Source organism: Macrotis lagotis, chromosome 8 (genome assembly GCF_037893015.1).
Source record: "Macrotis lagotis isolate mMagLag1 chromosome 8, bilby.v1.9.chrom.fasta, whole genome shotgun sequence".
Classification (NCBI taxonomy): domain Eukaryota; kingdom Metazoa; phylum Chordata; class Mammalia; order Peramelemorphia; family Peramelidae; genus Macrotis; species Macrotis lagotis.
Genome location: NC_133665.1, coordinates 102,454,683 through 102,471,054, shown reverse-complemented (window position 1 = coordinate 102,471,054; position 16,372 = coordinate 102,454,683). Strand labels below are relative to the sequence as shown.

The 16,372-nt window shown below is 39.1% G+C and overlaps 1 protein-coding gene across 22 annotated transcripts in view; it reads right to left on the bottom strand.

Moving 5' to 3' along the window:
- Window positions 1-16,372, bottom strand: part of OBSCN (obscurin, cytoskeletal calmodulin and titin-interacting RhoGEF) — a 342,539-nt gene that overhangs the window by 225,465 nt on the left and 100,702 nt on the right. For all 22 annotated transcript variants that reach the window (XM_074197796.1, XM_074197800.1, XM_074197799.1 and 19 more), the window contains 5 exons: window positions 15,173-15,439; window positions 13,225-13,491; window positions 11,499-11,771; window positions 5,795-6,061; window positions 1,486-1,752 (listed from right to left, as the gene is read on the bottom strand). In XM_074197796.1, the coding sequence (XP_074053897.1) occupies window positions 1,486-1,752; window positions 5,795-6,061; window positions 11,499-11,771; window positions 13,225-13,491; window positions 15,173-15,439 (1,341 nt within the window). The remainder of the gene's footprint in view (window positions 1-1,485; window positions 1,753-5,794; window positions 6,062-11,498; window positions 11,772-13,224; window positions 13,492-15,172; window positions 15,440-16,372) is intronic.

The window sequence follows — 16,372 nt, the reverse complement described above, 5'->3', positions numbered from 1 at the left end:
CAATTAACCTAATTCAAACAGGATAAGCCCAAGAAGACTTCTTCCTGAAGGTGAACCTTAAGGAGGATTCTGGGGGAGATAGGTTCTGGAGTGCACAGATACACACTTGTTTGCATTCTAAGCATATCCAAGAACTGACAATTGTTATATTTTTAAGTCAAGGTCCAGAAATCAAAATTCTGTTCTTTGAAACTATTCTTTTAGTCAACTTTTTCACTTTTCAAATTCTCTTTTCCCTAATGAAGGCCTTCAATCAGTGAAGAAAATTACAACTGGACTCTAAGGTTTTCAGGATTTTTTTTATTTTTTGCCTGTGATTTAATAAGCCTTCATAATACTAGCTAGTGACAAACAATTATTGTCTCTGCATGAATCCCAAGAGATGGGGAGCAGCTGGCCTGTTCCGCCTAGGATAGTGTCCGGACCACTAAAGCCCAGAAGGAGAATTTTCTTTCAGTTGTGTTGGGACTGAGAGCAGCACCAAAGAAGCATCATTAGAGCTTCCTCCAAGGTAGGTAGAATGATGAAAATGGAAGTGAGGGAAAAGGACAAACAACTCAGAAATTCTCAGAGGTCTCTTATAACTCTAAGACTTTATGGTTCTGCATTATCCATATGTATATAGATTTATTTATATAGATATATCATTCATTGTGACTTCAAGTCTCAGACCTTCCATTCACTACTTATGAGATCTGCCATCCCTGAGTCCTAGCTTTCTCATTTGCAAAGTAAAGCTAGACAAGGTCATTTTACATACATACATACATACATACATACACATGCACACACATGCATACTGTACTCTGTGTGAGTGTGTGTGTGTGTGTGTGTATATATATATATATATATATATATATATATATATATATATATATATAGGATATGTGCGTGTGTATATGTGTGCATGTGAGCCTATAACATCATCCATGGCCTCAGATGCCTATATGTAGATGTGTATAGATATATAGACATATAAAACATGCATGTATGTATATATCTATATATGTGGATGGTCATCTATAACAAGATCCATGGTCTCAGATGACTATATGTATGTACAGATATTTTCTTGACATCCATTATCATATGTGTATGATTTTCATTATTTATATATAGACCTATATGTGTTATTTCTGTGTGTATTTCTGTGCCTGTATATACATATATATATATATATATATGCACACATATATTTGTATGTACATACCCATAAGGACACACATATCCCATAATGAGCCCAGATACTCACATGTGATCGATGCACACATATAAATACATGTACACCTGTATGTATACACCACATGTGTGCATGTAGCATTTGCATAAGCCTATAATAAGGTCCATGGTCTCAAGTGCACATGCGTGTACAGGTGTTGTGAATGACAGGGTACTGGGAGAATGGACCCAGGATTTCCCTGGGAAAAAGGCTCTCTCTTGAAGGGCCTCTGGGCAAGAAGCAGTACGTTTCTCTACAGTCCTCACCTTGGACCACAAGTTGAGCCTGGGACTGAGCATCCCCAATGTCACAGATATAGGTGTCACTGTCTCCTTTTTCCAGAGTGGAGATGGTGAGTTTCAGGGAAGTGCCCGCCTGGCTGAGCACATGCTTCTTAGTGGTCCGGAGCTCCGCAATGCCCTTCCGCCACGTCACAACTGCTGCCGGCTTCTCCGTCTCACACTCAAACACCACTGTGCCCTTCTCCTCACCTTTCACATCTGTCAGTTCCTTTGTGAAACGGTTGGGCTTTTCTGGGAAACGAAAGGACAAGATGAAGTTCTAAGATCTAATGATCCATTTTTTCTCTCCTTACTTGCCCCCTGATCCTTCTGCATCCACCAGTACCCAGGAAGGAGATCTCAGAGAATAATTCATTCATTCAAAGGATCATAAGAGCTGGGGAATATCTGGTCAACTCTCTCATTTTACAAGGAAGAGAATTCAGGCTCAGAAGGTGGCAGCAAGGAAATACAATGGATAGAAAGAACCTGGATGTGGAATCAAGAAGAACTGAATTTAAATCCTGCCTCGTCTCTTATTTAGTTGGGTGACCCTGTTTGCCTCAGTTTCCTCAGCTGTAAAATGAAGATAACCAAAAAATTTGCCTCCCAAGGACAAAAATGAGAGTATTTATATAGTATTTTTCAAACCCTACAGCTCTTTAGGAATAATTTTTTTTAAAAAAAATTACTTTATCATATTTGCAAAGGCTTAAGTGATAGATCATTCTTCAATCAGTGATCTTCACTGAGTTTTCATTCCAGATGATAAAGAAAGTGAGTGTGTCATAGTAGAAAGAACTTTGGACTGGGGGAGGATATGGGAAACCTGGGCTGTAATGCTGGGACAGCTACTACTTTCCTGAATTACTTTTTCTCTCTCTTTTCCTCAGTTTCCCCATCTAGAAAACAAAGTAAAATGTCTCTGACCACTAGATATGACATTTTATAGTTTTACAATTCTTTCTTATTCAAGATGACTATCAAGACCTCTACATTTTCCACCTTCCACCTCTTCACCTTTCTGACAAGATCCTCAATTCATTTTAAATGACATTTATTAAGTACCTGCTATGTCTACAATCTGATGCTAGGCCCTGGGAGAAGTACAAAGTTTAGATAAAGTGTTAGAAAAACAATGGCTCCAGGGCAAAATTCAGTCTGTGGTCTGTTTCTGAATGACCTCCAAGCAAAGAATGGTGAACTTTAAAGAATGATGAAAATGGGAGTTGTTTTTTGGGGCAGAAACTCAATAAAACAAAACTCAAGCAGGTCTGAGTACTATCCCTTTTGCAGCTACCTCCACTCAGTCAGGTCACCAGAAAATGTTTTATGCTTGGGTAATAACTTCTATAAAGAGAAACTAGGAAAAACTAAATAAACAAGACCCCAAAACAAGTGAATACAGAAGTCCAATGTTCAATAAACCCAAGAGTATAAAGTACTAGGGAGGACCAAGGAAAAGGTTCCTATTCTAGAAGAATGTGATAGGAAGAATGCTCCCAAAGTTATTCAACTCTGACCCAGAAATTCTCCAAAGAGATCAGAAAAAGACTCATAAGTACCAAAATATTTATAGCAGCTCTTTTTGAAGTGGAAAAGAAGTTGAAAACTAAAGGGATGTCCATCATATGGAGAATGGCTGAGTGAATTAATAGTATGTGACTATAATGGTATTCCATTATATTTTATTTGCAATAAGAAATGACAACAAAATATTTCAGAAAAACCTGGAAAGACTTTTATGAACTGATAAATAGTGATATAAACAGAACCAGAAGAAGCATTTATATAATAACAACAGCATTAAAAAAAAGTCAATTTTGAATGACAAACACTTTGGTTGGTAGGACCAACTGAGTCCAAAGGACCAGGAATGAAGCATGCTATCTACTTCCTGACCAGAGAGATGATGGACTTGAGGTACAGAATAAGACATTTTTTGATATGACCAAAGCAAGAATTTGTGCTGTTTGACTATGCATATTGGTTACAAAGGTTTCTTTGGGAGAAGTAGATGTGGGAGGGAGGAAAAATAATATTTTAATAGTCGAAAAATAAAATTTTAAACCAAATAGACAAAAAAATGGCTAATAAAACTGGAAAACAGTTTCACAGAAATTAGATCTAGACCAGTACCTTACACTACAAATCACAAAAATTTCCAAATATATATATATATATATATATGCATATATATGTATATATATATATAAAATTTTAATAATACTCATAATGGATAAAGAAGACAAGGTTGTTTACATAAAATCAAAAGGTTTTTGCAGGGAAAATATCAATGGAGCTGATAAAAAAGAGAAGTAATGGGGAAGGGGAATCTTCTCATCAAATATCCTTGATAAAAGTCTGACCTCCAAGATAAATAGGAAATGGACACAAACACGTAAGACCAAGAGCCATTTCACCAACAGATAAATAATTTAATGCCATGAACAGTTTTTAAAAAGAATTGTAAAATATCAACAAATATATAATAGATTGCTTTAAATCACTAGAGACTAAAGAAATGCAAAATAAAACAACTCATGTTTTATTCCCTACCTTCCTAAAACAGCAAAAAGAATATGAAGAGGACAGTAATTAAAGTTAAAGGGATCTGGGGAAATCAGACAAACTATGGACAGCAAGGTAACACAGTAGATAAAGTGTGGGGCCAGAAGTTGGGAAGATTCATCTTTGTGAATTTAAATCTAGCCCCAGACACTTACTAGCTGGGTGACCTGTAAGTCTCTTCACCCATTTGCCTCAATTTCCTTATCTATCAAATAAACTGGAGAAGGAAATGGCAAATCACTCTAGTATCTTTACCAAGAAAACCCCAAATGAGGTCATGAAGAGTCAGACCCGACTGAAAAAACTGAATAAGAAGGTTTCACCATAGAACTGGTTCCACTGATCTGGAAAATAATTTAAACTCACTCAAGACTTACTAGTCATATTTCTCAAAGAGGTCAAAGGCAGAAAGAAAAGATTCATTTACACTAAAATATTCTAATATATGTGCATATATACAAACATACATATAAATGTTTGTGTGTGTGCACACACATATTTTACATACATATATATTTCTGTGATGGTAAAAAAATTGGAAACAAAGTATGTCAATTATGAGATAACTGAACAAACTAGTAGAAGAATGTAAAGGAACACTACTCCAAAATTTCCCTGAGAAGAAAAGGCAGTATGGCTAATACTCGAGTAGTTTTGAGAGAATAGGGGGTAGGGTTTTTATTAGAAGGAATTCAGAGAAACACAGGAAACTTGCATGAACTCATTCAGAGTGAAGTAAGTACAATTAGATCAATATACATTGTGACTATAGTAATATAAATGAAAATAACATTATAGGGAAGTCTCTGGTTCAATGGAATAATCACTGGTCCCGAAGTACAAATGATTACAACACACCTTTTTCCTCCCACATATTATTTAGCACAAGTCCTTCATTTTTTTTCTCATGTGACCTTTCATATTTAAGTTACACCTCCTTCCTCCTGGTAAAGAGGCTTACCAGACTCAGTTGCTATGTCAGTTGATTTTATATAACTTATATCTTTTGAATTTAATGAATTTTCTTCCAAATTTATATATTCAAAGTAGAATGATTTATGAAAATGCAAAGCCCTAGAAAGTACAGATTGATATATATGTACACACACAAACATTTGTAAGTATGTTTGTATATACATAAATGTATATATGTATATATACACATTTACAATTAATTCAACATGTTACTTTTTTTTTTTAGGGTTTTTTTGCAAGGCAAATGGGGTTAAGTGGCTTGCCCAAGGCTACACAGCTAGGTAATTATTAAGTGTCTGAGACCGGATTTGAACCCAGGTACTCCTGACTCCAAGGCCAGTGCTTTATCCACTGCGCCACCTAGCTGCCCCAACATGTTACTTTCAAAGCTGTTCACTGAACTTCCTTCAATTCTCTTCTGAGCATTGAAAATGCTTCATTAATCTTTTCCTTCTTTCTTTTTTTTTTTTTTTTTTTTTTTGGCATGGTCCTAACACTAGCTCCTCTCTCTATCCTTATTTCACCTTCCAAATAAAAAAAATACCATCCTGGAACAAATAACCATAGTGGAGCAAACTATTTTTCTTTCTTTTTTTTTAAACAAAAGAAAGTCCAGTGGGCGTTATGGGGTGGGGGAGGTGGGGAAGGGATAAGTGGAATATATCAGCTTGCAGGGTCAAAACAAAAGGAATCAGTAAAACTTCTTAAAAAGAGAGAAAAAAATTATCCAACCATCTTGACTACTTACCTTCCACCCTGAGGGTGGCTTTGCTCTTTGAGGTCTCAGTCTCACATGTGTACTCGCCAGAGTCCTTGAGGGAGGCTGCACGGATGACAAGAGTGGCCTGGGTGCCCTCACAGCGCAGGTCATATCGGGGGCCCTTTCTGATTGCTTTGCCATCTTTCAACCACCTTACAGTGGCACCTGCCTTGGAGAGTTCACAGCTTAGACTCACATCCTCCCCAGCTGGTGCTCTCTGGTCCTCCAGGGGTTTGGTGATAGATGCTGGCTTCTCTGGAAGAGACAGGGGTGGAGTGTGGGAAGGAAGAATAGTAGAAACCAGATGTGAGACTGAGCCACGGTCTTCCTATTGTATGTAGCTTCCTAACTCTCTTTGGAGAAGATGATAGGGGTAAGGAAAGGTCTCTTACCTAAGTTAACCATGTCCCCTTCCCCTACCCCCTTCTACAAATTTTACAGTGTCCCATTATTTCTCAGAGGATAAAATAACAATTCATTAGCCTATCATTCAAAACCCTCTAAAATCTGGTTCCAGTTTATCTTTCTAGACTTATTGCACATTATTTCCTTTCATGCTGCCCATGAACTAGACAACTAGTTTACTCTTCAGTCTCATCTTATCTGCTGCAGCTTCTCTGAATTTGCCCAGGTTGATCCTTACACCTGCAGCATATTCTCTTCCTGATGAATTCCTTCCCTTTTTTTTTTAAGGCTCAGTTCATAGGCCATATCTATCAGGAATCCTACTTTCATCTTACCAGCTGAAAGTAATCTCTCCCCAAATTCCTCTATTGTCTGGATTTCTCCTCTATCTTCTAATAAAAAATCCATACATGTTTCATATATATATATATATATATATATATATATGTATATATGTATATATATATGTAATAGATATAAATTCATATAGGCATATATATAATTTGATCATTCATACAATGGCTAGGTGGCTCAATGGATAGAGTACTGGCCCTAGATCAGGAAGACCTGAGTTCAAATCCAGCCTCAGATACTTGACACTTATTACTTGTGTAATCCGGACAAGTCACTTTACCCTGACTGCCTCATATCCGGAGCTATCTCCAGTCATCCTGATCCATATCTGGTCACCAGACCCAGAGGGTTCCAGAGGAGAAAGTGAGGCTGGTGACATAGCACAGACCTTCCTCACATCAATCTAATTCACTTCCTTGTTATGACATCACTTCCCTGAGAACACAGAATAAATAATAACAGCAAGGTGTATATATGCACATGTACATATATTCCTATGGATAGATATATAAATACATCTATATATGTTATAGAAAGGGATAGTATATCACAAATATGTGTCTCTATGTAGAGATTATATATGTAGCAATATATATATATGCACATATGTATCTCTACAAAAATACACATATTTGTGACCACAGAATTAAGTAGATATAGTGTTTTATAGGGACTCCCTATGAACTATTTGTTGAATTGAATTAAATATGTCAGGGGAATTATATCAGTACTTGATAAAATATACCAAGTACAGCTAGATGAACTGAAAGCTCTCTGCCTTCACCCATCTCCCAGTGAGGGATAAGTGAATTCTCAAAGGGACTGAGTCAGAATCGTTTTTCTTTCTTTGACAATGAGTCATCTACAATGTCACATTCCACTAGTCATTTATAGTACAAGAAATTACCTCGCTACAAGATGAGATACCTCAAGGTATTGCCCGGAATGTATCCTTATTATAGAATTCAATTTTTCTTTGACTCATGGGAGTTCAGAATCCAGGCTTACAGATCTTCAAGATCAACCAAAGCAATCTCCTCAAATAACAGATGAGGAAAGAAAAGTTCAGAGAAGTGACTGTCCAAGGTCCCACAACTAGTTCAAGAATCCAGGCTTTGTGACTCTCAGTAAAGTTTTTTGGTCTTGCCTAGATTTCCAAGAAGTGGGATCTTTTTTCCTGCCTCCAACTTTTTTCCACCCTCAGTCAGCTAGATTCTCCAAGTTCAGCTCCTTTAGAGTCAATCATGACTCATTTCTAAGTATAGTCTGCAGGTTCAAGACAAATCTTCCCTCTGGGAAGCTCCCTGAGACCCAGAAATGCTATTGCTTTGTGAACACCACTTGGGTCTCTCCTTAGCTTCCAAAGTATGTCATCCAACCCCTGCCTTAACTAACCAATCACTGTTGCTGAGATCCTCTTTGCCCTTGAATCACTGAGAGATTGTCATGTCTTTCACTTCCCATTCACCAACTTATCCCTAACAAAGAACAAAGACAAACATAACATCAGAGCCAGAAGGGATCTGAGAAGCTATTTATGCCAACCTTTTCTGAAAAGGTTCATCAGTATATCTTAGGAATGTACATCTACAGCTTCACACAAAATACTCAAAGAGATTCATGATTTCTTTGATGTGCGCATCAAAGCAAATTATAGCCTAGCCACAGCTATCAATCTTGTTTAGCTTTTCCCCATGTTGTCCCAAGAGTTCAACATATAAAGTCCACCCAATATGCTGGAGGTCTTCCCTTCATTTTTGGACAAAGTAAAAATTTCCAAGCCTGAGGATGTTAACAAATACCTTATCCTCTTGTCTGGGATACATGATAGAAAGTGGTGAATAGGACATGAAATGTGCAGGAAGGAGAATAAATCTGAAGATCAGCATCCAGTAAAACAAGGGTCATAGACATTTATGTCAACCAAGGACCCCTGAGACATCTAAGGTGGGCTGGAGGGAAATCACGAGAACTTCTGAAGAGTAGACAAGAGAGGCTAGCATTGTCCATGCCTTAGCAACCTGTTTTAAGGTCCTTGAGTAACTTATGTCCAGCAAGTCTAGGATCAGAGAATTTAGAGTTGGGTAGGAGCTTCATCCAACTCTTTTATTTACTGAAGAGTAACTGTGATGCAGGGAGGGCCAAGAAATTGTCAAGAATTCATATTATGCCTATGTTGATACTTCTATTTCCAACCCTGGTGGTTTACTTTCTAACGAGGAGATTAACATACCTGAATTGTTTTCTTTAAAGAATAAAATCAAGAACATAAACACAAACACAATTCATTGCTTTTAGGGAAATAACTCTGCTGTGCTAATGGACAAAACATGTGATTAAGAACATAAGTGTTAATAAATAACACTCCTGGGAACTAAGGAAACCATTCATTAACACTCCCACCCCTTCATTCACTGATATAAGCACTGTCCTTAACAAGCAACCTCATCCTAGACACAAAGAATGTTACGTTTGGACTCCAGGCAGCTTGGCATTGGTTGGGTTTGGAGGAGGAACAGTAACATATGCAGCTTAGAAAGGATGGTTATAGGAGCTGGAACAATGATCTGAGAGTCAGAATTTATATGAACTGAGGAAGAGTAAGGTAAGAGAACAAGAAGCCTTTCCTAGTCCCTTTCAATTTTAAGATTTCCCCTCTATTAATTATTTCCTATTTATCCTTTATATAGTTTTTTCTTATTTGTTTGCTTTTTATTAGATTGTAAGTTCTTTGAAGGCAGGGTCTGTCTTTTCCTTTTTATATCCCCAGTGTTTTGTACTGCACATGGTGGGTACTTAATAAATGTTTATTGATTGATCTGAATCTAACCAGGGACTACAACAATGAAAATGGAAACGACAATAAAACAAAGAAAAAAACTGAACTCTGTGTAATTTATGACAGCCCCAAAGAAGTAGAAAGGTCAACCTTCATTTTTTGCCAAAGTTCAGGTCTAAGGATGTGGAGTCACATGTATAATGTTGATGAGGTTTTTTTTTCTCTTTCATTTTTTTATTCATTTTTTGAAGGATAGTTACTTGCTTGGGTTGGGAAGGGCCATATTCAGAAATGAAGATGCCATTAAAAATAGAAGACCATTATAATTTAAAATGAAAGAAAAAGTGATTTGGAGTCATAACAATAAAGAGTAATAATAAGGTAGTGGGAATCATCACAATAGACCCTTCATGCTTAGTTCTTTTAGAGTCTCTTGTGACTCATTTCTATGAAAACTCCCAGTTCAGGTCAAATCTTTCTCTGGAGACAGCTAGGTGACACAGTGGATAAGAGCACCTCCTGGAATCAGGAGGACCTGAGTTCAAATTCAACTTCAGACACTTAATAATGACCTAGCTGAGTGACCTTGAGCAAGTCACTTAATCCCAATGCCTTGTTAAAAAAAACAAACAAACAAGGAAACAAATCTTTCTCTGGCAGTGGTAGAGTTACAGGCCTGAAGTTGGGAAGATCTGAGTTTAAACTGGCCTCAGACACTTACTAGCTATATGACCCTGGGAAAATCACTTAACCCTGATTGCCTGGGTTTTCTCATCTATAAAATGAGCTGAAGAAGGAAGTGGAAAACCATTCCAGTCTCTTTGCCAAGAAAACTCCAAATGGGGTCATGAAGAATCAGATATGACTGAACATCTAAATCTGCCCCCTGGGAAGCTCCTTGAGACCCAGAGGATGACTTTGGTTGTGTTTGATGGAGGAAAAGAAGCATCTGTGCCCCAGGCACAGTGGTATGGCTGGAACAAAGAACTGAGAGTCAGGACTTATATGAACTGATGCATAATAAATTAAGCAGAACAAAAAGCCTACATAATAATAATAATTACCATAATAATAATCATAATAATAATAATAGTGGGAATTGTGGCAATAATAAAAGCAGGGTAAAGAGCTCACTCAAGAGTAGTGCTGCTAAGACAAAACAATGGGTGTTCTCATTCTGATTTTTCCCTACCCATATTGGCCCAGAATAGGGTCTAGGGGTCAACTTTGCAGTCCAAGTCCATGAGGGGCAACTAGGATGGCAATGTGAGGATGCGACAGAAAGTATCACTCTATGAGCCATCATTTATTGATCAGTTTTAGTCATTTGCCAATTCGAGGCCTTAAGAAATGATTATTCTCTTGTGAATTATAAGGAGAAGAGATGTAAGAAAAGGACTTGTCTCTTTTAGGCTGAATCCTCAATTACTCAACAATTAAAAAAAAAAAACAACCCAGGTCCAATTAAACAGCTACTTTATTCAAGGGTCTAGATTCAGTGTTTGGTTGGGATATAAAAATGAAACAAGGCAGAGTTGCTGCCCTCAAGGAGCTTATAATCTAATAGGTCAGTCTTAGTCCAGTAGTTCCTTCTATATTTTACAAGGTTTCCTCAATTATAATTTTCTCATCAGGAATTTCAAACCCTAGGTAAATCACTTCACTTCTCTGTACCTCATCTATAAAGGGTAGGAATTGGATTTGAGGGTCTCTAAGGTCTCTTCCAGTTTTAAAACTTTATAATTCTATGATCCTGAGGCAGGGAAGCATAACCCATTCTTAGTTAAGTATGACACCTAGAAGAATTGAATGAAGGGCCATTCTGGAGTTCAGATAAAGAACTCTAGGAAAATTTGAGGAGGGAGAAGAAGTGAGTAGAAGGCCTATTACAGGGTTTTCATAGTGCAGACTCCCAGATGTACATCCCACTCTTCCCAGCCCCAGTCTCCACCCTGATGACCTCAGAGAACAATCCGAGAGCTTTAAATCTGAACAGGATAAACTTGTATATGAGAATGTCTCGTCAACATCAGAGGCACCAATTCATGGTTGGAAGGGTAGAGGGAGGGAGGAATGGTAAAGGAAGAGAGGGGAGAAAGAAAAGGAAGAAACAGAAAGAAGAAGAGGAGACTCTACATAGGTCCTGGGTCTTACCTTTGATGATCAGGGAGGCTTTAGAAGTGAGATCACGGATAGTGAACACTACCTCACCACCATCCATCATTGTTGCATCCCGGAGTGTGAGGGTATATTTCCGCCCTTGGCATGAGGCTCGGAAGCGGCCAGAGCTGCCCACCTCTTTCCCACTGACTGTCCAAGTACCCACATCACCAGCACTCTGGTGGGACAGGATGCACTCCAAGGTGCAGCTCTCTCCCTCCTGCACCTCTGTGGTCTTCAATCGTTTGGTGATGCCAATGTGCAGGTCTGGAGGAACAATGTGAGAAGACGTAAGATTCTTATAAAGCAGGGCCAGGATCCATCATGCATGACTGAGCCAGATTTCCTTTTTTCTCCCTCGCCATGAGCAAAGGGAATGTTTGCTCTTTGAGAGACTCACAGAATCAAAAGCTCATAGAGCTAAGAGATGCAAAATTCATTTCACAGAGTGAGAAACTGAGGTCTCAAGAGTGATTGGGATTCAAATCCAAATGGTCTAATTCCCTATTCAATGTTCTTTCAACTACACCAAAAACTTTCAAACTTAACAGAACATAGCAGCTTCATATGTTAATTGTAAAGAATGTATCCTCTTTTGTGAAAGCAGACCTGGCAGGGCTATTCTGTATAATGGCAATAACTCACATATCTATAGATCTTTGATGTTTGCAAAGTGAAAGAGCTCTGAATTTATAGACAGGGCCCAATTCAAATCCCAGCACAGTTACACATTACTTGTGTGACCTTGGTTGAGATTTTTGTAGTTATTTTCAATTGTGTCTGACTCTTCCTGCCCCTTTTGAGGTTTTCTTGGCAGAGATACTAGTTTCCCATTTTCTTCTTTAGCCTATTTTCTAGACAAGAAAACTGGGGCAACCAGAGTTAAATGACTTGCCCAAGATCACAAAGATCACACCTACTAGGTGTCTAAGGGGGGATTTGGACCCAGGTCTCCCAAGTTCCAGACACTATTCACTGGGCCACTTAGCTTTCCTTTTCTATAAAATAGATGGCTACTGAAGCCCAATCTAGCTCCAAATATTTGATTCCAGGACCCTGTGTGAAGCAGAAGCTGCAAATATTTTTAGCACCATCTTGTAGGATCACAGGATTTAAAGGAGGAACCTTAAAGATAATCTGGTTTAATCTTTTCATTTTATAATGACCTACTTTGTTGGTGCCAAACTCAATAAAAGGAGAGCCCTGCAGGTGGTAAATTGTCTTTAGAAAATCACAAATTAACATTAGCTATGTAGCATTATATTTTTATTTGTTTTATTCAACATTTTTCCAGGGACATTTTCATCTGATTAGGGATGTACTGATTTGGGGCATTTATTTCAGATTGAGTCCTACTTAACTCATGTCTTAATACAAAGACATAAACCCAGATCTTTTGATTCTCTTAGAAATTTTGTATGGGGGCGGCTAGGTGGCATAGTGGATAAAGCACCTGCCTTGGAGTCAAGAGTACCTGGGTTCAAATCCAGTCTCAGACACTTAATAATTACCTAGCTGTGTGGCCTTGGGCAAGCCACTTAACCCCATTTGCCTTGCAAAAACCTAAAAAAAAAAAGTTGTATGTCCCTTATAACATCTTCATGAGGTTAGAAGAGCAGATAATCTCCTCCCATTTTACAGATAAGAAAACCATGATTCAGAATCTTAAGTTTTTGATTTGAACCCATTTTCTAACTCCCTTCACAAGAGGGCCACTTACCATGCACACTGACTTTAGAGCGGGTCAGGTCAGTGCCAATATCGCAGGTATAGAGGCCAGCATCGTCCTGGGAGAGGTCATGTACCACAAGACCCCGGGTACGGTCAGTGTGCAGGATATCATATTTGTCACTGGGACCCAGTTCCACGCCATCCTTCCTCCAGATGGCTTGGGCCTTGGGATGGGAGACCTCACATTCCAGAGCCAGTGTCCCCCTCTCTTCTCCTGCCATGTCATCCAAGGGTTTGAGGAACACCACTGGTTTCTCTGGAGAGTCAGAGAGAGGATACACGTCAGATGCTTGCTGCCCTTTCAGAAACTAGTCAGTCATTTACCTTCTAATCTGAATCAAAAACCCATTTCCTTCTCATCCATAAAAGGATTTTCCTTGTTCTCTGATATAGTGGGGTCAGAGAACAAAGGGGGATATTCAAGGTCTTAGCTCAACCATCCCCTTTTAAATCTAGCCTTTCTGCTCCAGTCAGACTGGCTCCCTCACAGTCTCCCACATCTGCCTTGTTTCTCCCCAAATTCTTGTTCAATCTATCTCTGCCATCCCCACCACCAGCCCTTGTTCCTCCTAACTCTGCCTCACTAATCCAGTATAGCAGCCTCAATTTTGATTGTTTTTTAAGGTTGATGAAATACTTTTTTAACAGATGAGGAAACAGACTCAATAAGAGGAAAGGTATCTGCCCAGAGAAAGTCATAAGGAGTCAGGACTTGAACGCAAGTCCTCCAAGAGTGGATAGTGGAGAGCACCCTGGGTGTGGTCTAAGGAAGTTCTGAGTTCAAAAACTCACTTTGACACTTAATTACCCTGGACTTGAGTTTCCTCTTCTGTAAAATGGACCATAATCATAACTCTTACCTTATAGGGCTGTTATGTCAAATATGAACCATGGAACACTTTATAAACCTTATAGTGCTATACAAATGTCAGTTATTAATATATGATAGCTATCTCAGATTTACAATAATAATAATAGCTAAGGCTTGTGATTTGATTGTTGGAGGTTGAGGTCATCATCCCTATTTTACAGATAAAGGAAATGAAGTTGAGAGAGATTACATGACTTTCCCAATCAAGAAATATCTTGAATTCGGGTCTTGCTGACTCCAAATCCATAACAGTGAATTTTCCTCACAAAAGCTCAGTGAGAAGACCCTTGATCTGCATACCTCTTCTAGGAAGCGTTCCTAGACTCACCTCTCTCATATCTGATCCTCCCTTATCTACTTCCCAGTAAAATGTTCCTGGGATGATATTAAATAAGGATATAAAATGCTAATCATCAGTACTACCTGCCATGGATTTTTTATATGACTTTATATATGTTCTAGGTGTAACTGGTCTCCCCACTTATATATGAGCTCCCTAGGATATCTACAAAGTCTTTTCGTGTTTTTGCTGATGGCATACACAGCAGGTATCCAATAGTTGTGGACCTCACATCTTGAGTAAAGAGTCGAGTCATTTTTTGAGTAGCAGGGGAGTTTTGCAATCAGATATATTTGAGAATGACTTGGAAGCTCAACTCTCCTTTGTATGCAATTGAGAAGTCAGTGAAGGGGAAGTCCAAGGTTCTAGCCTGAAATGATGAGGTTTCACTCCAGTCTGAGGACTAGATTTGAACTTGAAATTTCTGAAGGGGATGGAGAGTGTCTCAAACTCAGACTGCCCTTCCACCTCAGCCAGGAGACTTGACACTGCTGAGAGGCTACCTAGACTGAAGGAGAAGTCCTTGGGATGGGGGTGGGGGAGGAAGAGAGATATCCCTCTCTAATAGCTCAGCCAAGGAGAGGTTGTTGGTGATCTCTACCCCATGAGGACCCTGTCTTCCCTCAAAGCACAACAGGGGCCCCATCAGAAACAAGGTTCTAAAAAGACGTAGGACAGCTTGGTCAGAAGGTAGCTCCCCTTCTCTACCCACAATCCCTTTCTCACCTTTTACCATCAGCTGAGCCGACTGTGACACCTTGGATGATCTCAGACTCACTATGCCTGTATCCGTCAAGCTCACCCGCTTAAGTACCAGTGTATGGCAGCTTCCCTTGTGGGAGATTTCATGGAAGCTGTCATTATAGAGTACAGTCCCATTCAATAGCCACTCCACCTCCTCGTCCTCATGAGATAGTTCGCAAGAAAAACTGGCGCTGCCCTCCTCTGTGGCCTCCACATCCTGAAGGGGCTGTATCACTGCTACTTCATGAGCTGCTCAGGATTAGGGAAGACACATTAGGTTAGGGAAGAAATTCAGGAGCCAAGTAAGAGGTGACAGAGAGCACCATTTATAGAAAGCACAAGAACCTCTCTTGCAAAGTCCTCCCTGAGGCCTCATGGAGCTCTGGAGAAAAGCCTGTACTTTGAATCCATGCTAACAAAATAGAGTCTGAAAAGGCTTCAAATTTGGGCCTGGTGAGGTTGGACAGAGAAGCAAGGGTTTAGCAGATAAAGAACCAGATTTGAAATCAGAAAGTAGGCTTGCCTCAGGCCCTTACTGATTGTGTAGCCCTAGACAAGTTACTTAACTATTCTGTACTCTGGGGGCCTTATCTTATCTATAAAATGCAAGGACTTAACCACTACTTAAGGTCCTTCCAGAGCCAACACTGTGAGTCTGTGACCATAAGTCTTTCACCTGAGGACCAATCAGGCTAAGTTCAGACACTCATCACCAAATTGGCTTCAGGGTGATGGATTTTGGGGATCAGAGTAATTCTTGAAGATGCTACCATGGATATGCAACAGTGACAGGGTCACCTGCACACCTAAGCTCATGGCTAAAGTAGTTTTCCAAAGACACATATCCTGAAAGAGGGAGGGGATTGAAAAGTAAGGATGGAGGGACTGGAGGCCTCTTTCCAAAATGTTCAGAACTCAGAGGTTTAAAGCAAGGGAGGAAGGTGTTAAGTTATTAATCATTCCTGCTCTCTGACCTACTTAATAGATAGGGCACACCCATACTTAAAAAATAATTTGTGCTCAGGGGACCTATATCCAGGACTCTCCTTACTGTGGAAATGTGGCAGCAGTGGACCCCAAACCCATCCCCAGGTTACCATAAAAGAATCTTTTAAAAAATTATTCAGAAAGCTATCCTAATTTCTTAAGATCAGGCAGAACAAAAATCACCAAAAATAAGTA